Source organism: Drosophila virilis, chromosome 2, assembly GCF_030788295.1.
Source record: "Drosophila virilis strain 15010-1051.87 chromosome 2, Dvir_AGI_RSII-ME, whole genome shotgun sequence".
NCBI lineage: Eukaryota > Metazoa > Arthropoda > Insecta > Diptera > Drosophilidae > Drosophila > Drosophila virilis.
This window is the reverse complement of record NC_091544.1, coordinates 28150175-28175827: the sequence shown is the minus strand read 5'-3', so window position 1 is coordinate 28175827 and position 25653 is coordinate 28150175. Positions and strand designations below refer to the sequence as shown.

The following is a 25653-nucleotide window of genomic DNA, read 5'->3' as shown; positions in this document are numbered from 1 at the left end:
TTTTGTCCAAGTGTTTGCAGCTGCAATGTGTGTGGCAGCAACTCGTCTTTTAGTTTTAGTTTAAGCGTCGCCTGTGTACACCTGTGCGTATGCGTAATTCAATTTTGAATTAATTAATATGTGCATGTGTGAGTGCCAGTGTGCGAGTGTGAGTGTGTGTGAGTGTATGCGCCTGCGGCACTAAAGTGTTGTGCATTGGCTCATCTATCTCGTATGTGCTCAGCTTCTCCACAAATTTGCTGCTTTCAAATTAATTTCCAGGCAACGTTTCAGTTTCATGGATGCATCAACTATGAAAACGCATTTCTGTTGTTATTGCAACGGCTTATTAAACTAACCCCCCTCTCGGTGCAGCGCCGGCTTATTGTTTTTGGAGCTGTGTGTCGAAAGTTGCCCGGCAACTTCCGTTCACTTTTGTCTATCTCATCTTTTTTGCTTGACAAATCTTTTTTTTGTTCGTCTCTTATTGCACTTTTCATCAATTGAATGAAATTTGGTTTTTCGATTTGTTTAGCTCAACCAGCTGCCCGGCTAAAATTGAATTGCCAAACCGCCTAATTACAGCACAATCAAGTGTCAAGACTTGAGTTGCTATATACCAAGCTACAAAACATGCTATATCTAGAAAACATTTTAATTTGAATAACAGATACCCTAGATACCCTCATTAGCAATATTTTCGAAAGCATTTGTTCGAATTTCGGAGTTCATAAATATGTTTTATATCTTAAGAAGAAAACTATCATCATTTCTAGAACAATAAAAAGTATAATTATTTAATCATTTTCAACCTTCCAAGCTTACTATGCTTTATACTTTTACTCCTAACCTTACACTTTCTTTTCAACTAGTTCTTGCGTCCGCGGTTTTCTCTATTTCCTCTATCAGACAATCGATGTAAATTATTGAATGATGTAAATTATTGAATGATGTAAATTATTGAACATGTATCTTATACTTATACTACTCTCCATCTGTCTTTTTTACACTTGAGTACTTTCTGGGAATTAAAATGTATGCATTAAATTGGTTAATATTAATATTAAAAACCTGACAAAACTTATATATTTTGAAAGGCTTAACAGCAAGACAATGAAATTCTGGTTCTCTGCATTATTTTGTCATGACAAGTTCAAGCGATCAAGGGATCAGGGTTCAAAAATACGCTCATGCTCAAAGCAAAGGAGGAACTGGTTCCTCTTTCTTTCACCTCTACGAGAATATACGCTGCACTTTCAATGCAATCATTATGCAATTTTAAATATATGCAAAGATTTGTTTTATTAATTTAGCAACAACTCCCATGAACTGTATTTAAACACTGCAGCCAATCCTTTTTTGAATAATACCAAAAATGTTGTCAGTAACATTTACGCGTTTTTGTGGCAATCTAAAACGCGAGCGTTAACAATTGTCCAAAGGTGCGGCAGGAACATGTACAATTTAGCATATAGTTAGCCAAATGAACTGCTCACATGTCCAACACTTGTTGGCCAGCGCCCACACATTGCAATTTCAATTACACACACTCTCTCACACACACGCTCAACTTTTAATAGAGTGTGTGCAAATGCAATTAGGCGCACAAAACAAATAAACGAAGCCAGCTAAAAGCATGTATGAGAACTTGTGCCGAAAGTGCTCGACTAGGAGATACTATAAACTCAGCGCCAAGCTGAATTTACAATTATAGCTTTCGAAGCCATAATATGACATGCGAGTGTCTGTATGTATCAAAGCCCAAGAAGATACCTCCATTTTTTTTTATTTTTTTTTAATGGTTGCTTTATCCAGCTCCATTGAGCCCCGAGTTATGCATTAACAGCATATCTTAAAATGTATCGAATTTTATCGATTTTCTGAAAGCAGATTTAGTAATCGATGATTTTAAACTTCCGACTCCGTCTGCCTGTTACACCCGAAGATATTATTCCCATTTTTAATGGGAGCAGGGAATACACAAAGGAGGAGTACGAATAGCGGAGGCTGTTCCCTCAACCTAAATAAATGTTAAATTTGATTTAACATTGTCTCATTGTGCCATGGTTCAGTGTTCATTGTTGGCATTGCATTTTTAGCCGTTGATGTGCGTTGCGTTGGTTTATGGCTAAAACACATTAAGCGAACCGCATAAAAACATTTTAGCCGCACAGCCAAATGCCCAACTCCTGTTTTGCTTGGCTCCGTTGAAGCGTTCCAATAATGCGAGCACACTCTACCCATCATCGGGCTTAGATGCAGCTTTCGATAAAGATACATATTTGCAGATACAGATACAGATACAGATACAGATACGGATACACACTCGCTATTTGCCAAACACTTTTGCGCACATTTTGCATAACATTTGCCAATGCATTGTGCATCGCTTCTTATTTGGCGCAATTTTGATGCAATTTTTGGAAACGTCAGGTGTGCACCCAGCACCCAGTACCCCGTATCCAAAATACCCTCTAGCCCGCACTCCGCAACATAGCGAACTCTGCTGGGACCTGGTCAGGGTTAATAGGCAAGCACTCTGGCCCGCTGGCAAAACATTTCACGCTTTTTCGACATTTCTGGCGCATAATTTGATTAGATTTCGATACGTCGCACAAATTGTTTTCGTCGATTTGACAGCAAATGGGTTTGGGTATGGGTATTGGCTGCCGGCTGCCAGAGTATTGTTTAGTGGGTTTGGGTACGAGATTGGGCCTGCTATTGGCATGTGGACTACAGTTGCGGCCTGTTTTAATACCCTTGCAGAGGATATTTCAATTATGACACGAAATCTGTAACTTATGGAGAAGAGATCTCTGAGCTAGAAGCTGAGTACATTTCTGTGAGGAGGATTCCAATGAACCTTGACATATTACTTCTATATACTATATCCTTATGTCAGAGTTTGATGTATCGAATCGCTATCGGAAGCATCGTTCCGATATGGGAACATTCGATTAAATATCAAGTAATTATATCAAAATATAGTTCTATTATGCGTCTCATATTTTAGCTGTATCGCATTACAAGCTTTCGGTTAGAGCAGAGGGTATTTTATCTGCGATATGTCACTTTCGCCACCTCGTTTAAATTTGATTTGATTTTGGCCAATGTTTTGTGGCGTTTTTCGCATGCCTATCGCGTGCGCGATCTCTTTTCACAAATGCAATTAAATGCAAATTTATTGCGTAAATATTTACTTGAGCGTAAATGAATTTTAATTTTGTCAACGTGGAACGCCATTTGTGTTTTTGGACATTTTTGTGAACCGCACATCGCCAAGTGCCTGAGGTCAGTGGACGAAACAACGCTCTGATTTGTCCATTGGATCCATTCAGACCCCAAACTTGGCTAAAAAATTTACCTCTGAAAATTATAACAGCCAGACGCCGCAGATATGCCGACTGCATTGTGTATATATATATATATTTTTGGCCATTTATGGCGCAAATTGTCTGCAACTACAGCAGTTTCTTCAATTACCGAGCAACTGCTGGTAAAGCCCCCCAAAAGCCCCGCTAATCTAAAACTCAAATTGTAGCCTGTCGCCCGCTCCGAAGGTGGGCGACGGTTGCGCATGCGCCGAGACACCAGGCACTTTGCTTGGCTACAGGCTAATTATAGTGTCCGTCTTTAAATGCACTAGGCCCGGCTCTCAAAATATTAGCCAGCTTTAAAGTGCGAAAAATTGCGAGATTAGTCTTAAAACGACTCTTGGGTTCAGCGCAGTTCGCTGCTAAAATTATAAATCATCATTTACTGCATTTGCATAAGAGCCTGGCCAAGATTTGGCCAAATATAAAAATGGTAGAGTAGGTAACTCTGTTTAAAAAATGGGCTTGGGTCTTATCATAGATGGAAAATCACTAAAAAATGTTCAGCCTTAACTTTAAAGAAATTTAAAAAATTAACAAAAGAAAGTGGTGCATATCAGAGAAAGTTTTGTCGCAAAGGAATATTTACTCATCGACTACCCGTACCTCTTTTGCCCTTGATAATATTATTTATAATTATTATATTTTCTTGCCACTTTAGAGACTACTTTCATTATATATTATATATATTTCTTTACTATTAGATTTTCTTTTAACTTTTACTATCTTTATTTGAAGCCTAGTCCTTAGATGCAAAGAGTGAGTGTGAAAATATGATAAGTTTAGTAAATATAATTTCTGAGAATGTGTTCAATTTGGGAAGTAAACGAAGTTAACACATATAAGAAACATAAATTTGTTAAAAATATAACAATAATTTAATGAATTGCATTTATATTTTTATTTTCGACTATAAATAATCTTTTGCTTGTATATTAGAATATATAAATACAATTTCAAGGAATATACCTAAAATTTTTTAAATGAACGTTTTTAATCTACCTCACTCAGTCGCTGTTTGGCATTTCAAATATCTTTTATTAATTTGCGGCTTTTACTTAAAATGTTTATTTATTAAAAATAACCTGCTTGTCAACATTTGGGTAAATGCCTAAACAATTGGTTATTAGAAATATTTAAATAACAAAAAGTATCCATTTAGATAATAAATAATCGACATATGCAGCGTCTCAGTCCATTATGTCCTTGAGAACTTGTCTAGCGAAAAAAGCACAAAGCTATAAATAATTATAACATTTTAATTTCGATGCGACAAACATCTGTCTCTGTCTGCAGCTTCACATATATGAGCTTGCACTTGGAAAGCGACTGCTCACATTGAGACCGCTGTTATTACAATTTGAGTTAAGTAATGGGAAAAAAATAACACAGAAATGTGTTCAATTGTTGTTGATTTCCACGTTTTTCTCTGCGCTCGGTCAGGCCAGAAAAGTGAATGGGTTTGATTTAATTTTGTTGTTTCTTATTTTCATTTTCGAATTGTAACGTTTCGTTTTGTTTTGCCTATGTCGCAATGGGTTGCCGTTTGCTGACTCTCCAGGCCTGCCAACCCCTCTTAAAATACATTTTAAGCTGACAACTGCCCATTAAAGAAACGCAGCTAATCAAATTGCGTTCATCAAAGTCGCAAGCGACGTTTGGTCCCTGATGTGGGCTGTGGAGAGGTTGAGGCTGAGGGTGAGGCTGGTACGTTGTCAACTTTAGAATTGTACAATTTCTTGTCAATAGCTCTGAAAAGTGAATGAGCTCAATTTGTTAGGAGTTTTGCACGACAGCCAGTCAGTCAGTCAATCTGCCATTTGCCGGCTGGTCTGCCAGTTACCATTACTAGCTGCCGCTGCTACCAGTCGCTGTCCAACCCGTGCATTCCCTGCACAAACTTTAAATGGAGAGTAGAACACACTTAGGAGCAATCATGCCATATGCTTATGCCATACGCAGATCAGTTTTTAGTACGTCATATCGATGATTCTTTCATTTGCCTTTAATTATTGCTTTCTCCGATTATTGCTTCTCGTATATTTAACATTTCCTTAATTATAATTCTTCAATTTTACAAATTCGATACTTATTGATTTTGCAATTTTGAGAATATCTTGTGGATAAAAACGGTAGAAACACAAAATTTATTAATTGATTCTCGTTTATTTTATGTAGCTAACATTTATTTCTTTTAATATCTGACAGTCTGTGCAGCGGCTTTTTGAGGCAAAGTAGAGGATATCTTCTAGTCGAGCGCTTTACTTTGCATCTTATTACCGTTCGCTAATTGCATGCAAATGAAATGCGTCTTCGGGCATTGACTTTTGGCCCTTTGTTACACTTTCTGCCCGCCGCGGCAAAGTGTTTAAAAATTTGCATTTTATTTAAATGCTGTCTTCATTTGGGCAGGTGCATCTCATTATGATAGAGTTTTGCATTTCATGGCCAGCTGATCTGAGAGATTTATGTCCAAATATTTACATAAATGCTTCCTGCAAATGTGTTAACAAAATGATTTCCTCGACTACTGTTGCTTGTCATGACTCATGACCAGTTGCTGCATTCAATTTGTCTCACATTCGCTTTTTGTTTGTTTTTTTTTTTTTTTTTAATATTTTTGGGTGGGTTGACCCAAACGCTTGACCTGCTGCCAGCGCCCACGGGACGTATGAGCCATGGCCGGGCACGATTTGTGTGGCCCCGCTGACAGTTGCTGTAAATGCGCTTAATTTATAGACTAATTCCAACTCTAAATCTAGGCATACAATTACTGCTGTAATATCGATTGGCTGCCACATTCATATAGTTTGGCCTCTGCCCTCACTGCAGGCCAGAATTACACAATCGACATTTTTCAATGCCATTGAAAACTGATTACGCAAATTAAATGTAATTTATTTATTTCATTATTTATATTTTTGTTATTTTGTGGCAAAGTAAAAGACAAACACAACTGTAAATCCAAATGTGATTTTTATCAGTCAAAGCGCAGCCAAGCCAAACAAATTTGAATATAATTCACTTACACAGCCCAAAAGTCAAATGAAATAAATTGCATAAATTTGGACGACGAACTGCGAAAACTTTGCTTTATGGCGGCTCTGATCGATTTGCAGCGCCCCACATCGAAATCGATCGTAGCGAGAGATCGTCTAGATATTTGTTCAAATGGCTACATCAAGGTCGACCAGCTGCCAGCTGCCGGCCGTCCGTATTTCGTAGCAGCTCCGGCTGCTGCTGTTGCTGCTAAATGTAGTTCACGATTGACCACAAGCTAATACGCCAGCGATTTTATACCCTCTGTTTATGAAATGGGTACGAAAGTCTATAATTTATGTAATAGACAAAAGCTGGCGTCTTATACACTAGAACACAGCCGATTGATTGATTGATTCGTATTCAGAAAATCTGTGTTTGACAATTTATTTCCTGTGGCATGCTCATAGATATTGTTTTTATTTGGTCTATTTTTGGTACACGTTTCATACTGATCGGTTAGGAAATCTAGAAGTTATTGAAGAATCTTTAGAATAGTTAGGAGCAGGCAAGATCAGCAACATTTCAAACTGCTTGAATTTGCAATCCCTGAATTGCACTGCCTGAATTGCACTGCTTGAAGCTTGCACTAGGGATCTTCCTAGGTACAAACAAGGAACTTGATAAGATTACTTTCAGTATAGCACAGAGTAACTGCCAGTCGAGCACATTCGTTAAGCTTGTTTGCATTTAGAGTAATCGAAGTAAGTTCTCAGCAAACTGTCGACTTATGATTTGTGCCCGTTGTTGTTGCTGTTCAGAGGAACGTGTATTAATTGAAGGCGGAAATTGCTGGGGTCATTTGCTTAATGTTGAGGTTAATTTTGTTCTCATTGGACTACTGCATGGGCTTATGACGAGGTCAGTTTGTTGTCATTTCGTTCACTAAATGGCAATTAATCCCAGTCTTTTGTTTTTTCGTTGCCTGTCGACAAACGCTTAGAATTAATCGTCGATTGTTTAGAATTAGTAGTCATTATTGGGGCTTGTCTCTTTGATATACTACTTACTAAATAAGGCACAAAATGTAGCTAATTAGACCGTCATAGTCACGTTTTTAAGGGGCTGGCTCTGATCAACGAAAACCATAACTAATAACAGCTCTGCAAGCATTGCAAATGTCTTAATCTGTCGCACGAAATTTGCTAATCAAAACGTGCCGACTGTTGCTAAAGCTAAAGTCAAATAACTATTGTTACTGTTAACATAAATGGAAAGATTATAAAACGCGCAGGTCTAACCTTTTCCTTTTGGGCGTTACAAACTTCTCCAATTAACCCAATTTACGTTTATTTCGGGGTTGTTGTTTATGTTTATAAACTGAAGAAATAAAGGCGGAAATCAAACAAATTACAAATATTTTTTATAAAAATTGTATAGCACTTGCAGCCAATCCTTTCTTTTTCTTTTCTTTGAGGCTTATGCTCTCAAAAAAATTATTGTTACCAATGCTTATTGGGAGTATTCGCAAGTTACAAAATCTGATTCCAACCCACCTTATTAAAAAAATATTTATATATATGTATATATACTCCTCCCAAGCTCAAACTTTCAAAAACTTATGTTTGTTCAAAACTCTAGTTCAATATTCTATAGATTTACAAACTTTGGGTCTAGAGGTATTTTTAGACAAGTCGAGTAAAAGCTTTTACTATATTTCATATATATATTTCATATTTACTACACTTACTTATTATTACTTATTATTACTGTCAAATATTTTGATTTACCAATCGAAAATATTTTTTTTAGGTTTTCCTACATTTCTGTTAATTTGTTACCAAATATGACGAAATATTGATAAAGCTAGCTGGATGCAATTTAGGAAAATGTTTTTTATTATAAAAAGCATGCAAAAATCATGATTACACATAATTTAAAAATCATCTATATCGAATCAGATTATAATTTCCTCAATCTGTCAAATGCTACAGATGCTGCTTAAGCAGCTACCGAGGTTAACGGACTTTTCTTATTTACATTAAATTAGTGAATGCTGCGAGAGGAAACAGTTAGCCATGAAAATAAACTTAAACTTGGAGCTTTGCAGCTCACAGATGCATTTAATTATGAATTATGAACGCTGCTTACTTAACAGATAAGTGCGTGTTGTGGCAAATTACAAGTTTGGGGGCACCACTTAAGTCGCGCTCTTTAATTGTGGCTCGGACAAGGTCTGGTCAGACAACTAACTGACCCGCACAACAAATTGACCCTGTGCACTTTTGTGACTTGTTCAATTCACTATGGTGAGAATATACACTTCTAGAGGGCATTGTTATTATGTCACGCATAGAAGAATACATCTCCGCGACCATAAATTGTATAAATATTAATGTACTTGATCAGCATCATAATTGAAGTTGATAGAATCTGCCCTTAGTCTTAAATCTATCGTCACAAGACAATACATTCGCCAAAATTGACCAAATCGCAATACTATATTATGCAGCTATCAGCTATCAGTGGACTGATCGGTCAAAAATTAAGTTTTCGCAGAAAAATTGTTATTTTTCAAATATATGTGGATCGACAAAATGTATGGCATGTCCCACACAAGATAAAAGTCTTATAAGTATGTGACTATGACATATTGTTAGGGAAAATCTGTTGAATTTAAAGTTATTGGAATAGAAAACTTTCAGCTTTTTAAAATATCAGGAATTACAAGGAGTACTACTACGAACCATATATTTAAAACAATATTTTTGTTTAGAGTGCTGAAGATAGCCGTTCTTTTGATGATTTTATAGAGTTGTAGACAAATGTGTAAAATTTAAAACAGCAAAAAAAAGAAATGTTCTTAAGTATTTTCTTTATCGACACAAATCGATTACCAAAAAAAAAACATTTTGAGCATTTTAATTTAACTTACATGTTAAAGTTGCTGTTAAATTTAATTTGTATGGCTTTAAGCCGCGTTTTTTTTTTTTTTTTGGCTTTTGCCAAGTTGGCATGTGTCAGGCGGTCGCCTACGCCACCGCGACTGGCCAAAATGCCGCCCCTAATTTATGGTCTAGTAAGCGCTATTGTGGCTTAGAATCTGAGCTGCTTAATTGTTTGCTCGAGATCATTGGCTTTAGATTGTGGTTTGGCCTCATGCCAAAAAAAAAAATAAAATAAAATAAAAACAAAAAAAAAAAAATAAAAATAATGTCGCCGTCTTTACGAGCTAATTAATTACTTTGCTGTCTGTGGACCGCGTAGACCCGTAAACTCAAGGTGTTGAGCATCTTGTTGGCATGTTGGCAACTTGGTTGCCAATTTTCAACTACCGAATGCGATTTATTGTGTTTGATTAAGAACCAATATTACTTGCTGGGGCTTCCCAAATAAGTAAAAGTTACGTAATCTTTGGTGAATAATTTCTGACCAAAAACCCAGAGTTGTGGATATAATTAGCATAATCGAGCCGACCTTCAGCTGCAGCGTTTAGCGGGCATATATACATTTCGTTAGTTTTAACATAATTGTGCCTTATTTATGTAAATGTTTACAATTATCTGAGTTCCCTAATACCCACCTCCTATATACTGTTACAGGTCTGCCTTAGAGTGCTACCTCAGGGCTCGGACATGGCACAAGCTTTAAATAGCAAATAAATATTGAGCATAAATTAATTAGGGGAACAGCAGCCGTTGTCTCGATGATTTATGAAGAGCCCAAAACTCTAAATCAACCTTGACAACAATAACTATGAATTGGTTTATGCAATCGATCAGCAATCACCCAAACAAAATATATGTGAAACAATTTTCGATAGCAGCCTATGTTAAGCACAGGTTTCATTTAATTTTAAGATATATTTGTATGCCTTTGAATATATAACATTAGCACTATCTCCGAATTAATTGTGGAACTTTTGATAAATTATTATCGGTAGTTGTTTTAACTAGAATTATTTAGCAACATCAATGTCAAGTTAAATTAACTTCAAAATTTTACGATTTTTAGGATTTTCTGTTATTGTCTGTCAATTTCTCCTTCTGTCTCTCTCAATACCTTCATCCTTTTGCCTTTTAGTCTCTTTCACTGCCCATATCTCTGGATAGCTAAAAATTCCTCGACCGCTTTATTTGGTCTCTCTTTTCCATTTTGTGTTTTCTTTATATGTCATTTGGGTGCTGCTATTTTACAGTGAACTATTTAAATATTTTCATCAAATACTGCACAACTTATCACAAATAATTACTTTTTAAAAATGGCATAAAATGATATATAATATTTTACTTTAAGTGGAATCATTTAAAAATTGTTAAAAATCTATAAGAAAATGCATTTCCTGTACATTTATGATTAACATTAGCCAATTTTTTGCATTTTCTGCTTAAATTCTGGTTAACTACATAAAGAAAATGGTAATTTTTGAGGGGAATAACTTTTAAAGCTTAGCAGTTGATTGAATAAAGTTATCAAAACGCAATTCCAGTAAAAATCAAATAATAATAACTATACCCATTGAGCTATCGTCAGTGATTCGCATCACTGATGGACTTGTGATTATTGCATGAACTGAACAATTTCAATTATGCCTTTTGTGCAATCAATGGACGAGTGGCACGAGTGAGTGAATGAGTCTTTGAGTAGCTGCCGTTTGGCGACCATACGGTAAACCCGCTATCGCATTCATGGCTATACACATATATGTACGTATATAGCTGGCATATAAGCTGATCTACAACTTGGTCACAATCCAACAATTGCAGAGCCTCTTAAACTTTCCCTTTGATTTAAGCTATTATGTCACCGTGTGTTATGACTTTCTAGTTAATTAGATCATTAATTAAAAGCACTTCTAGGCCTTGTCAGTTCAGGTCTAAATTTCACAGCAACTACAAAGACAATAACAATGATCAATTATGTCATGTTGTCATCTACTTTTTAAAGCTCTCTGGGGCCCCTCTTCATAAGGCCTAAAAGTAGTTACGCACGAGCCAAACGCGTCAGCACTGAGTGCAATGCCATATGAGAGCGCAGCGCTTAAGGCTAGCAGCAACAACAATAATTATCATAATAATAATAATGACAATAACAACAGCACTGGAATGCCTTGCCAAATGCAGCGTTTTGTTTGGGTTACCATTACACATTGTCTGCCCACTTAACAAAGCAACTCTCTGCGCTGTTTAATAAGCCAAGTTAACACAGCAAAATAAAAACTAGAAGAAACCCTAGAGGCTCGAATTGACAGCGTCTGACTTAAAGATACCCTGTACGCTGGCTGGAGCAGCGTTAAATTCGTATAAATCTGTATATATATACACCGCTGTAAAAAGCAGCTGGGCCTCTTCTACCTGCAGCCCTATAATTTAAAGAAAGTCTTTCCTAAATACCTTCATTGCTTATTTTAAGATCTCTTTAATATTTACAAGACTTAAAGATAGCTTTAAAATATGGGTTTATACCAAAAACCAAGGTTGTTAAAAAAACCCTTTTCAAATTTGGGAAATGAAAATATTCTTGATCCTAGTTATGATTCAGGTTCTTAAAACTTAAAGTTCCTCGTCTAGTCTGTCAAATCGTGGATTAAATTTTTATCGCTGTTGATGCTGACCTAGAATATGTATGCATAATGTCTTCAGAGCTGAATGCCTTATGCCAATATACCCCTTTCAATAGCTAATAGGTATTTAAAACAACATCAAAAAAGAAACAGTATCATGTGTTGACATTTTTTTCGGCTTTATTTGGCCAACGGCGCCATGTGGTTGTTATTGCCAAAATAAAAATACGCCGTGTAATGACTGTAAAATATTCACACACCTCAGCGGGCGCACAGACATCATCTGCTCATGCAATTGTTGTTAGCCCAGTTTTCAATTGTTGTTGTTGTTTTTGTTATTGTTGGCATGCTTAGCGGCGCATGAAATATATATTTGAGCTTGTATACCCTTGTGAAGGTGAGTCCATTAGATATGCATGTGACGTATGCCAACATAAATATATGTATGTTAAGCAATTCATATTCATATTCTTTATTAGAGTGGCGCCGCCTAATTGGATATTTCGAGCTATCAGCTTTTGCATAATTTTTTGCACATATAATAAGGCTGCTTTCCTGAGAATTTTGATGCTATACGAAATCTAAATTATTGGCACGCAACGCCCAGAAATGTCTAAATGTCTGAATAAGCTTATTTACCAACTAAAGGCTGAGACGCTTGACATTGGATACATTGGGCTTTCACTGTTAAGAGCCAGTTCACTAAACCCGTTAAGCTAAACTGGTTTTAATCTTTCTGCTATCTTACAAGTTCTTTAAACTGTAAATTATTTCAAATCGTTTCGTTTAGTTCCTTGTTAAATACTTATTTCGACGCTATCGGTTTTATAGATAATTTGCTATCTATTGTTTAGCTTCTTATAATATAATATTCAATTTTATAACAGTTTGGTGCTGTTGATTATGTGACATAGAAGTGTATATAGTCGCAAAATAATCGATAAGGACAGCTGTAGTGCGCGGCCATAACTTGCCATATTATCATCGATGCTGGGTGGAATTAAGCGATAGTCATCGTTACAATTAGCATTTTTTTCTTACATAAGATAGATTTTAATCTTAATAAATTCCAATGGTATCGAGCCTTTGATCGATAATAAACACTTATCTATCGATAGTTACAAGAGTATTTAGTCTTCGGTTAAGTTTGCGTAGCTTTCATTTGAATTTTGATTGAAGAAAAGTCATGTATGAGGTGCTTTTCCCTCAGCTCTTTTGTTTTTTATATAATTGCTTGTGTGGTGTTGTTGCCTTTGATTGCGATTATGACACATTGCGTTTGATTTCTTAATAATGCAGCCGAAAAAAGTGGGTTTTTGGTTAGACAACTTCACCTCATTCTTAACATTTAAATATGGCAAACAATTCAAAAATTAATTTATATACATTAAAAGTCAGAACGAAAGCTTTTTATTAAGGAATACTCGCGACAAGTTGTATGTGAATAGAACCTCTAAGGCTTATTTTTATTGGCACCGGTTTTGCCCAAATACTTCCACCTGTTATGCAGTCATTGTTGAGTCCGCAAAGTCTTAAAATCAGGTTTAACGGTTAGGTGTTGTCTTCCGCCTAGTTAAGTAAAGCACTTGATCTGCCAAACGGGCTAACCAATTGTGTTGCCAAGATATTAACTGCTTTTGGGTGAAAATTGTGCAAATTTGGCCAGAGGCCATAAAGCAATCAAAGCTCCAATGCAAATGAAAAGCCCAATTCAAATGAAAGCAACTTGCAGAAAAAATTAGACTGCTAAAGCATAGGCATGTCCGCCTGGGAGATACCTTAAACCCTGCGTTATGGTGCCTTTAAAAACATTCCAGCTTCCTTCTTTTATACATTATTCTTCATGCTTCACTTAGCCCCACACTATGTATTGGATAACGCATTGATTTACCTTGGATGTTTCGACTTTGATCATTAATAAAATTTTTAGGGCTTAAATCGGATATACAAAAGTGTGTATATACCATGGCGAAAAACTCTACTCCACTCTTTTATAATGAGATTTTTAGCAATTTTAAACAGAATGGAGGAGATATCCAAAATGTGTAGGATAGACAAGAACCGTCATACCAAGCTCTCATATTCAGCGATGCTTAGAAAACTAGCCTTTAAATCGATATACATATAAGGGAAATGTGAAAATGGAGGAAATAATTAATTAGTTCTACGTATGGGACACTTAAATGTGCATTCCCAATTCGGAGTCTAAATCATTTGTAGTTTCCAAGTTATCTAGATTAACACAGCTCTTCTACGTGTAACATACAGTTGCACAGCATCATAATACCCTTTTTTGCTATATGCAATGGGCTCAGGGTATATTAAAACTGTTGCAATGCGCCGCGTGAAATTGTAAAATTTGCATGTAGGACTCAAGTTTGATCAACCGGTTGACGTGTCCAGAAACGAAATTACAAACAGATTTGCATATGTAAATCGAAATGCAAAATGCATAATCTGGACAGGAAGTGGGCGGCCTGATTGGAAAAGCCAAGCAGCAGCAGCATTGAACTTGAAAAGTCGCAACAGCCTGAAAGCAAAAGTTGCGCAACTTGTTTTAAGACAAATCTGTCTTGCAATAAGCTATTTACTTAACAGGCGCTGCTACTAAATGTATTAAAAAGTGCGCGTCATATCCGTTTGAATCTGGCTAACTGTCAGACTATGCGCGGCTTGCAGCTCTGATCAGGATTTCCATTTGGTATTCCGACCCACAGTTTGGCTGCAAGTTGAAAGTGTAACGTCACGTATTCGGCACTATTTCGCTTTCGATCAGTTTAAGATCGCATTATATCAATTATCCAATTGCTAATCAAATCCACGTACGATGCTGACCCGCAGTCAGTGAAATTCGAATTGAGAAACTCGCGAGCGCGCTGAAATCATTTCAAAGTCATTGACACAGCCTGCAACTAGCCGCGGCGGTGTTTCCGTTAACTGCCTCAGCAGATACATTTTTCTTCTCAACGTTTTTTTGTTTTTCGGCAAACATTTTACTTTTTCTTTTCACCAGCGCGCAATGTTTGTCCACGCGGCAAGTGAAAAATCTTGTTTTAACTGGCGTCCAAGCTCAGGCTTACAACATTTTCTATGCGGCTGCCCCTGCCCCTGTCGCTGCCTCAGCGCTTGCCTGCACTTTTTCAGGTGGGCGTTGTTGCCACTTGGAACACATTGGTAGTTGGCTGTTGGCCGCCAGCTGAAAACCATTATTTAAGTTTAGTCTGCATGACTTGACCAAAAAGTATATATATACACAAAAATCGTAAATTTAGCAAAAGCCAAAAAGTTGACAAACTCAAATTATGATGTAAAGCCTCAAAAAATGTTTACAAATTTGCACAGTTTGGAGGTAATTAGTGAACGTGAACGTGAATTTGTTTGTTTTCTTTTTTTGGCTATTATATATTTAGGAAGCTATTAACATAGTGTCGAGGGAAAGTGCTGTCGGCTTTATTTATTTTGCAAACGCTTGGGAAATGTATTAGTGCTAATTGTCAACTAAAATTTAATTCAAATCTGCAACTTTTGCAACATATGATTAATACAATTTTTTCAAGTTGTTTATCTTTAAATTAACTGAAAAAAGAGCGAAGCGCAGCTTAGATATAGTTTGAGTGCACGATTGTAAATATTGATATGAGGATGGAAATACTTGATTAAAATGATGATTATTTACATTAAATACACGCATTTTTTGCACTCCAGAGCTGATACTTGATCTCCTTAGTATAAGTAAGTAAACCACGAAGTGAATATAGTAAGATTATGTGGGAATTTACTAATAGTCATGAGGGAGGTATAGAATCATTTAACTTTCCGATTTGAAAACACACGTATAAGGCACATGCACGTGGACGCTTCGTAAGTTAAAAGTGAGCGCAAAGCAGCGTGAACTAATACATGTGCATACATTAACCTATACAACTGCATTTGGCAGCACTGCTTGCGACATTTCGTAACTACTTGAAAGCTGTATTTTGTATTGGATTGCTTACGTACTGTACTACGGATGTCTAAAATAGCAGGTGCCTAAAAATCCACCCCTACTATACAAGTATATTGAAGCAATGCATCAAAGGAAGCTACCCAAAAACTCCCACGAAAGCACATTCCACGAGCTGACGAGCTGCATAAATTAGCTACATATTTCGCAGTTGCAAATGCTGCGCACACAAAATGTTGCACGTTTGCAACCAGAGAAATGAACACGTCCCGCTCCCACATACACACACCCCTAGCCAGGTCAACATGCTGTTAGACAGTTATCCGACATTGTAATTCGCTTGCTGTCAATGAGTATGATGAACCTCTTCTTGCGGCTACAACCTCATGGGTAGCAGTTCCGTTGACCGCTGCAGCTTATCCGCAGACACAGACCCAGCGGTAACATTGTGCAGCGCATTGCTCAACCGTGCAATGTTAAACGAATCAAATGCCGCTGTACGCACGTATTTTGGATTTTTATCAATTCGGCCAGATGCGGTATTAGCCGGAGCTTACACATAATTTTCATAATTCATGACCAGCTCCTGACGATTGGCGGTCGTTTGCGCTGCACTCTTGTTGATGTTTCGTAATGTCCTGCGTAATCCTTGGGGGCAGCACAGACCGATCGACCAGGTTTCATTCGTTGTCAGCTGGTCCCCCTAGGGGATTGCATAATTTCTAGCCAATATTTACTCGCATGTGCAGCGACATTTGCGACCTTGCTCTCGTTGAAGCACCTCAGCTGCGGCACCAGCATCCCGTGGCAAGAGAAACGAGTTTATCGACTAGCGGTATGAACGGGTAATTATACTCGTTCGCCAAGCGAAAAAGAGTTTATAGGTTTCCTGTTGGACTGCTGCCAACGCCAAAAGATTCGTTGACGCCTGCCTTCAGCTTTGGTTAGTCAACCTCATTTGGCAAATCTTGAAGCAGGGTTTAATTTCTAATCTTGTTTCCTCTCACACTTTGACATTTTTATAAGAGAACTTAATTTTAAGTTTATAATTGAAAATTTAATAGAATATATTGAAATTTTATATGAAATATTCGAGATAAGTTTGAACTCTAACCAAAAATCTAATATATACCTATAGCACCCGAAGTTATTTATGCTTTGGGCTTTATTCTTGTCCTGGGCAACCGGTTAAGTTTAAGGTTCGACTCAAAGTAAAAAATATAATTTAGTTTTTGATTATTTGATGTTGGTTTCAGGTCGGGCTATTGCAGTCCTGGTTATTTGTGAATGAAAGTGAAATTAATGTAACAAACTTTGAAACTACTGTATACATTATTTAGATAGTCTTCAGATGTTATGGATATGTCCGTTGGGGGCGTGCCGAGTAGCGAATATCTACGTCTTCAACATTTTAAGAGAAAGGGAAAGAGGGAATTCGAACTGAAGATTATTAAGGAATTTTTCTCAAATTGAATCCAAAAATATATATAAAAATAAAATGTAGCCTGTTGTAAGCTGTTATTGGAACTACGATAAAGTATCGCGCAGTCGGTTGCATCCGATTGCAAAATTCCTACTTGTTTTCGATTTTGATTTGTACTTACCAAATGCCAATGGCAACAACCAGCAGCAACTGCTACGGCTCTGACTGCGCATTTTTTGTGCGGTGGATTCCTCTTTTGATGGAGATACTGCGATTGCGTTTATAAATCAACTGCTCGGTTTGGGTTCTTGTTTTAAATCAACAGCTTATAAAAACATATTAAATCTATAGTCTGCAAATAGATACCATTAGTTTATGGTCTGATAAATTGAAACAAATATGTTGACTTTTAATTTATGCACTTTGCTTGGATAGAAAGCTCCAAAAAGAAATAAGGTTCTATTTGTGGGCGTTGCCTACGCATAAATTATTTTCCCCCAAATAATAATAACAATAAAAAGAGAATGTCTAAATCGGTATTGTCTTTTTTCTGAAGATGTGGGCTTTTGATATTTATCTGTGGAGCGTTAAAAGTAACAGTTGTTTGATGCAATAGAATCAGAAGAGATGTCTTGAAAAACTGTTTGGAAAGTTAAGAAGTTTAAATTGCGGGTGAAATTTATATTTATGATTTAGGCGTGACCCAAAAAAAATATAAAATCCAAAATACTAATCATGTCTTTATGTCAGATAACAAAACAAAAACTAAGCCTTTATTGAGAAAAGATTTGTATTTTTTGCAATGCTCTTTATGCATATTTATGGCCTTTTGACACCTCGAAATTACCAAAGCATTTACACTAATTTGCCGCTCTCTCTACCAAAATAAACAAGAAAAATTTGGGCTATCAATGCAAATTGGTGCATAAATCTGTCTTTTTTATGGCGTGCCTAGAAAGATTATTCAGAGGGGTCATTTGTATAAGGGTTCATTAACAATAATCTTGGCGCTTCGGCATATTTTCACTTTTTTTTGTTCTTTCTTTTACACAAACAACGTAATTTTATAAGAATTTTTGGTCGACGACCAACTTTCACGTGTGCGCGATCGTTGACATTTATTTTTATAAATTGTCTAGAATTTGTGCACGAAATATTTGTATGTGTTTTTTTTTTTTATATATTTGGAAACTGATTAATTGGCAAACATCTCGCACAAACCAAAATCAAACAACAATTTGCTTATCGAAGCGCAGTTAACGGAAAAGCGCGCGCGTAAAATTTGTGCACGGCGCATGCGCAACGTTCCAATTGAAACTGAGGCGACGCCGCGGCGTGTTTCGTTTATTTGAATTGCTGTGGCTTGAAGCAAGCAGTGCGCACTGCTTGCTTGTCGACTGCGCGAGAGCGTGCGCGCTCTCCCTCTCTCTTCTGCATTTTCGGCTGCTATTTGTGCGGTCAGCAAACGCGTGCTATGGTCTGCCGACGTCGACTGATGATAGTGCTGCCAGCTAACCGCCCGTCCGCCCGCTGCCCACACTGTCTGTTTGCGTCTTGTCTTGTTTTTATTTTATTTTTTTTTTGGTTTTGCCTTTGCATTGCCCTAGGTCAGGTCTTTGTTTTGTTTTACTACCGTTTCGCTGTTTTTGCTTTTCTTGCTGTCTCTTTCAGCTTGTAATGAAGCCATTAACGGGCAATTACATGGGTTGAGCTTCTCATTAAATTGATTGATTTTCCAGTTTAAGAGACCTGCGCCGGGGGCTGATTCTATTTATTTACATTATCCATTGCCGCCTTTCACTGTGCATAATTCGCTTTTCGTGCAAATATAAATAACATATTATCAGCTCCTCTCCACTTAGTAAATTTCAACAGAAAGATCTCAATATTTAATTATGCTGATAGCATTACGGCTTATAGTTTATACACATGTACCTAAATTTACACACATGCATACATATTTATGTTTAATCACATTAATCTTCATATTTGCGATCTTGTTCTCTAGGCTCTGATGATAAATGTTTTCAACTACTTTCGCTTTCAATTTACAAATTATTCACATTAAAATAATCCCAAGAAAATTGTCATATAAGGTCATTGACTGGAATAGCATATCGATTAATTAGAAATGGTTTGTAATAAAACAATATCAAAATTTTATATGTTATACAATATTAAAAGAAACAACAAAAAATGATCTAATGACTTATGAACCCAATATATGCTGACTGGCATATTTATTTATATTTATTACTTAGATTCTATTTTGCTTAGGTAAAAGTTTTTTATGTGTAATGAAATAAATACTTTATTAAATTAATTAATTACCTTATAATTTATATTTGTTATAATATATACAGGTTTTATTATATTTGTCATTACGTATACTATGTTTATAATTATATATTATTTAAAACTTGTTTTGTTTTTTAATTGGTTATATTACTTTTATTATTTTCCACGCATTTAAGAGATAATTTGCCTTGAGCTCAGCTCTATTATTATAAATACTTCATTATATTAATTAATTACTTTATAAAAAGATGTAATTTATTTTCTTAGTACTGCGTAAAGTTATTTTTATGTCATAATATAACATTATTTTATCATTGTTTAATACCTTTTATATATTTTGCCTGATATAATAACTTTTATTAGTTTCAACACATTCAAAAGAGTATTTGCGCGCAGCTCTTTCCATTTATTTCCCAAATATGTTTTGACCAGCACGCGGCAAGCGTTGCACTTTCTATAAGTTTGACTTATTGATAAGTCGTAAGATTAATTTATGGCCACGTTAAGACGCAAACGTATATACATGTATTATACACGTATTAGATATCATATACAATGACCTGAAATTATGTTATATTGTTTTCGCTTTTCACACTGATGTTGATTAATGAATGTCGTTAATTTTTTCAACATTTACATTTACGTTTTAATTTGCTAGTTTTCAGGTTCAATTAGTTAGTTTCCAGTTTAATTGCATGAATAAAATGTGGTGGAAATGTAAGTTTTTCCCATAAATGAATGCGAAACAATTAAAAACTGAGGCAACTTGAGTTCGCGTGTTGTACACAGATAAAGCTATATGCCACAATTTTTATAACTCTTTTTTCAATTCAATTTTTATGACCTTTAAATTAGGGAAAACCCCAGCACACAAAGTCGTCTCTTAAATGAACTAGTGCCAGCCGCAGGTGCTGAAAAATCCATTGATTAGGTTGTTACTTTTCATTAGGTTTATTTTTTTTCGTTTTTTTTTTTTTGTTAGAAATAACCTGTTAGGTTGTTGTTTAGTATCTAAACGGGTGGCAGAAAAAATGAAATAGTAAAGAACCGATTACTAAATTCAATTTAGTCACAAAGCACACAGACGACACCTTTGTGGGATTTTCAATTATAATGCCCAGCCAAAGAAATATAACATGCTCTTTCCTCTGGCTCTCGTTTTATTTTCTTCCTCTTCTTTTTTTCACTTACCAACTGCCCGCAAAGGAGGCAAATGCAAAGCGCCAATGGCGTCAAAATAACCCATAAAAAGGAGAAAAAAAAGACGCCGTAAAAAAAGGGAGCACAAAAAGGCTGAAGCAGAAACCCGACCTAGGCAAAGCGCTTAAATGGTTTTGAATGCTGGACATGGAAATGGAAATGACCACGGATGCGGATCCGCATGGGTCGCTGTTGTCAACATTGTAGCTGCGGTGGCTGCTGGCAAAATGTTGCGGGTGCTGCGGTCGCCTGTTGGTCTCTTGGTCTGTCGGTCTGTCTCTCTGTCTGTCTGTCTGTTCGCCTGCAAAAATAGTACAAGGCAAATCCAGCTCACAAGTTGCAAAATCACGCGCCTCGAATGCCAAACGCAATTGAATGGAACTGCGAACTGGGCGTCACTGAGGCTCCACTTAGCCCAGACTCTCGGACTCTATGCTAGTCTGACTTTCTGATTTTCTTGGGAAATGGGACCGCGTTTTCAATACCCTCTGGCCTGCCACTGTAAACATTACTAGAATTATTTAATTTGTGTGAATTTCAATTGTTTTGTTTGATACAAATTTAATTAAGGACATTTTTGATGATTTATCAAAAAAAAAAACCGAAATATATATCGGAAAAGGCATGAAACGAAAGTTTCAATTCTTACATTTTTGACCTGAAAGCAGTTTGTTGAATTTTTTTCGGTTTTGTTTACAATCATATTTTAAGTCTTAAGATATGCCAATGTATATTGCATGGAAGAGAAAACGACTTTGATTAATTTTTTTGTATATTGAACATAATCGATTAATCTATATTACTTTATTAATGGTAATAGTTAACTATAAATACACCTTAACTTAATTAACTATTAAGCTATGGAAAATAGTCTGAAATTTCTTTTATTTAACTTGGTTGGTTATTCCGGGCAGAAGCTCTAAAATTGACGAAGGTAAGTATGACGATATCAAGTTCTTAACATACACTCAAAACCTAAACTTGTAAAAATTATCATAACCGAAAAGGGCTGTTTTTTTAATAGAAAGAAAATGGGATTCTTGATATTTTCTTCCAAAGTCGGAGCAACCATTTTCTTCTTATTACAAGAAATGTTCCTTTTATTTAAATTATAATTAATATATTTTAAAAGTGAAAAATTGGATTTATAGAATTTTCTATGAAATTTGATTCTAACCTTTTCTTACAGGGTATACTAAGAACTTCTTTAAAATATTTTGAATATTTTATTTTATTTTTATTCGATTTAGCGATTTATGTAAACCTATAGTAACTGCTAGTCAATCACTTTTATTTAACACCGTGTTTTCCGCTAGTTATGTTATACCAATTGCCGCATTTGTTTGCCTGCCCGCACAAAAACACTGCAACTAACAAGTCGCCAACCAACGCTGTCGGAAATGGTTTGATTTTTATTTTTTCAGGCTGAGAATGGGCGGTGGGTGTACGGGGGCGGGCGGCGGCAGCTCAGTCAGTGCTGCAAAATCAATTGGCATTTGAAAATTGCACGCCTTTGAGTTCGTTTGAGTTCTTTATAATTGAAATATGGCCAGCAGGGGGCACGGGTTAGAGAGAGCCCGCAGCAGGGGAGCAAATTTAATGGCCAAGCTACTTACTAGATTTAAGTTGTGCTGCCTCAGCATTAAGCCAAAATTGAGCCATACAATTAATGCAACTGTCATCGTTGCCCAACAAAGTGCACATTGCTCTTCGCTCTGGCCACAGCTCAGTTGTGACTCTAGTCAAGGCAAAAGCTACGCCCAAACAGTGGCCACACTCAGTTACACCCCCGAGCTCCATTGATAGGGTGGTAGCCAAGCTCGCCAGCATCTGCACAATTGGCTTAATACAGGTGTGGCCAAGTCAGCTTTTTTAAAGCTCTATTTGGCTATTTTCGTAGGTTGCCAACTTGAAATTGTTGAAATTCCGCTTGTTTTTGGAATAAAGCTATTTTGTTTTAGATTTTACAGAGAATTCTTGTCACCTAATGTTATTTAACTTTTTTAACCGCGTGGTAAAAAATATGAGCATAGCTCATGTATATAATATATTATATGGATGTTGGGTTTATGCGACCTTTCTATTTTATAAATATTATTATTTACTGGCTCGAGGTTCGAGGTTGAAGGCTTTAAAGGTGTCGCATAATTGTATTTTTTGTCTTGTATGAACTGTTTTATTGTATTGGCATAGAAGGTCTGTGAAATAATGTTGTTTCAATACTAAATAGTTAGTTTAGCAGTAGCGCGATGATTGGTTAGATAATCTAAGTTCAAGCACTGCCAATAAATGCATATTGCACCTACTGCAAGTCTAGATAAACTAAATAAAAACAAAATTGTATGACTCAAAATGACAAACCAGCAAACGATCCTTTTCAACTCCTCAAGAGAAGGCAGCTCTTTGCTTTTATGTGTCCTCCGAACATTGTACACTTAATCCAATGGACCACATTGTCAATTTTTAGCTTCTTTTAGTTATTGTATTGCAGCAACACGCGACAGCACTGCTTAAACCTAGTTCGAGTCTATCTCAGCCATTGTCTGTGCCTTGCAGGCGGCTCGTTTGGTTTAGCCGCCTGTGTTTGCTGCATAAATAATATGAGAGAGTAAATTAATTTATTCGTTGACATGTGTCCAGCGTTTCATTCAAACTGCATTTTCATTATGCAAATGCACTTTGCTCTCGACCTCTCTCTGATCCGCACCTCAACCTGTTGTCAAGTTGACAAGCACTTTTCTACTGCTGCAGCTGCTGCCATCTGCCATCACCTTTTTTCCATCTCGCCTGATGATCTATTTGTTGTTTATTCAAACGTGTTATTTACACTTAATTTGTGAATGCCTGTAATGGTTAGCAGTCTCGTTGTGAGTTTTGGGGATTTAATTTGTTTTCATTTCCAACTTGATGGGTTAGCTGTGAGTGTGTGTTATATTCAAAACAACCATACATACATATACATATGTATGTACTCATGTATGGGCAATAAGCGACCTTGTTAAAAGAGTTGGCCAAGTGTTCTAGTTAAAATCACTTTGCTGTGTCATGTATGATAAGATCATAGTATAGCCGATGATATCTAAGCTAGATCAACAATTTGTTACTGTTAACATGGCATAAAATTGTTAAAAACTACAAATTTGATTCTTATAATAATATCAGTTCTTGATAGATTATTTATATAGGTAACCCACTTATTCAGCATTCAGCACAATAGGAATCCGGACTCCCATCCTTGGCTAGTCTCTGATAATTTAGGCCAGTGCTATTTAAAAGTTATGTTGATGACTAACACCTTGTTCTTATAACTCTGATTATAAATGCGTGTCATTAAGCGTATATTCTCTTTTGTGTCTATAACTTGTTGATACTTTTATCTGTTATTTTATTTTTTTCGTGAATTTTGCAATATGGTTAAAGTTGAGCTCTGAGCCTCTTTATTAGTTTAGTTTAGCTAGTTGTTATCGAAAAAAATGGGTTGGGTTTGATGACTCATCGAGCTGTTTGGAAAAATTCAGAAACTTATATTGCCCCTTATGATGTTAAGAATTTCTTATGGTACAAACAAATTCTCTGGCTAAAAGATTTCTGATACGACTCCAGGTCATTTATTCAATATTTAAACTTTAAAATAAATAAAAAAAAAATAAATTAACATACGTACCAAACATAATGTAAGAAAAGCAAAGTAAAAAACTTTAAAGTAATTAAAAAAGCTGTTGCATATTTTAATAGTTTTTTAAGAATTTACAAAATGGAATTCAAAAAAATTAAAAGAAGGAATCAAATGCGGAATAGTTCGGAATCGTTTTTCAATTGTTAAAGTGCAATTGGCTCGTCTTATTTATTTTTTTTTTTTTGTAGCATTCTTCATAATATTTAAAACATAATTAAGACATAACTCTGTTAATAATGATGCAACACTTGCTTGCATTATGGACAGCTGCGTGACGGCAGATGCCTGTGGTTGTGTTATATGTTGTGTTGTGGGTGCTTTTGCCTGCAGCTGACCAAGTAACCGAGTTTTTGCGCCAGCTAATGTTACATCTGCGTGGTTCGAGCTGAGCTGCTGGCCACGTAACATGCAGGCAGGTTGCCTCATGGCAAAGGGAAAATGCATAAGTGAAAATGTGCACGCTTCTCTTTGACGTCTTACCATTATTATTAATATTTTTCTCTTGTTTTTTCTGAATGAAAAATATAATCTTACACTCAATTGCGTGACTTGTGGTGGCTCTCGTATTTCCACAGCGAGTGGCGAGTAGGAGCACACTTTACCAATTCTTTAACTCTTAAGCCTTAAGCTAGTCTACTCTGATGCCAACATTTGCTTTAATTGAAACGCAATAATAGTCAAATTAGCTGCCTCTGCTGCCTTGTGCAATCAAATAATACACTTTTGTGCAGTGTATAGGCCGCATGGGGATGCTCTGTAGGCCAACATTAAGGCGCACCTTGAGCGAATCCTTTCACTGTTAACATTCACTTTTTCTATTTCAAAGCAAATGGCATTCACTTGATGTTTGACCAGCTCTTAAAATAAGTAGGTGCTCTAGTCGCATGTTCGCGACTTGGGGATACTCTGTACAAAGCGCCGAGCTGCTGTTGCAATGATAGCCTCCACTACGAATGTGCTTTTGCTTCTTCCACTTGGTTTCTTCTTTAATAAAAGAACTATATTCACAAAACCATAGGCCAAAATCGAGGTTCATCGATGTTTTGAACATGTGAAAAAATATCCAAAAGAATATTATCTAGTTTCGCGTATGGTATTTAAGAATATATATTTTAAATCTCGAGGCGCTAGCTTTTGTTAATTCTGGATATGTCTAGATCGTCTCGATATATCTAATGGGGATTCTTTCATTTGCTTGCTAAACATACCCAAATAGAA

General features: G+C 36.2%; 2 protein-coding genes across 5 annotated transcripts in view; one reads left to right on the top strand and one right to left on the bottom strand.

Moving 5' to 3' along the window:
* The window catches only part of LOC6632591 (putative uncharacterized protein DDB_G0291608), a 31543-nt gene extending 12960 nt beyond the window's left edge, over positions 1-18583 (bottom strand). Inside the window, exons 1-2 of one of the 3 annotated variants that reach the window (XM_070207008.1) lie at positions 18354-18583; positions 17443-17613 (exon numbers count right to left, since the gene is read on the bottom strand). In XM_070207008.1, the coding sequence (XP_070063109.1) occupies positions 17443-17494 (52 nt within the window). In that variant the 5' untranslated portion in view covers positions 17495-17613; positions 18354-18583. Of the gene's footprint in view, positions 1-17442 lie in introns of all 3 variants that reach the window. The other 2 variants (XM_070207009.1, XM_070207010.1) reach the window with 2 other exon arrangements.
* The window catches only part of qin, a 69570-nt gene that overhangs the window by 15657 nt on the left and 28260 nt on the right, over positions 1-25653 (top strand). The window lies entirely within an intron of this gene.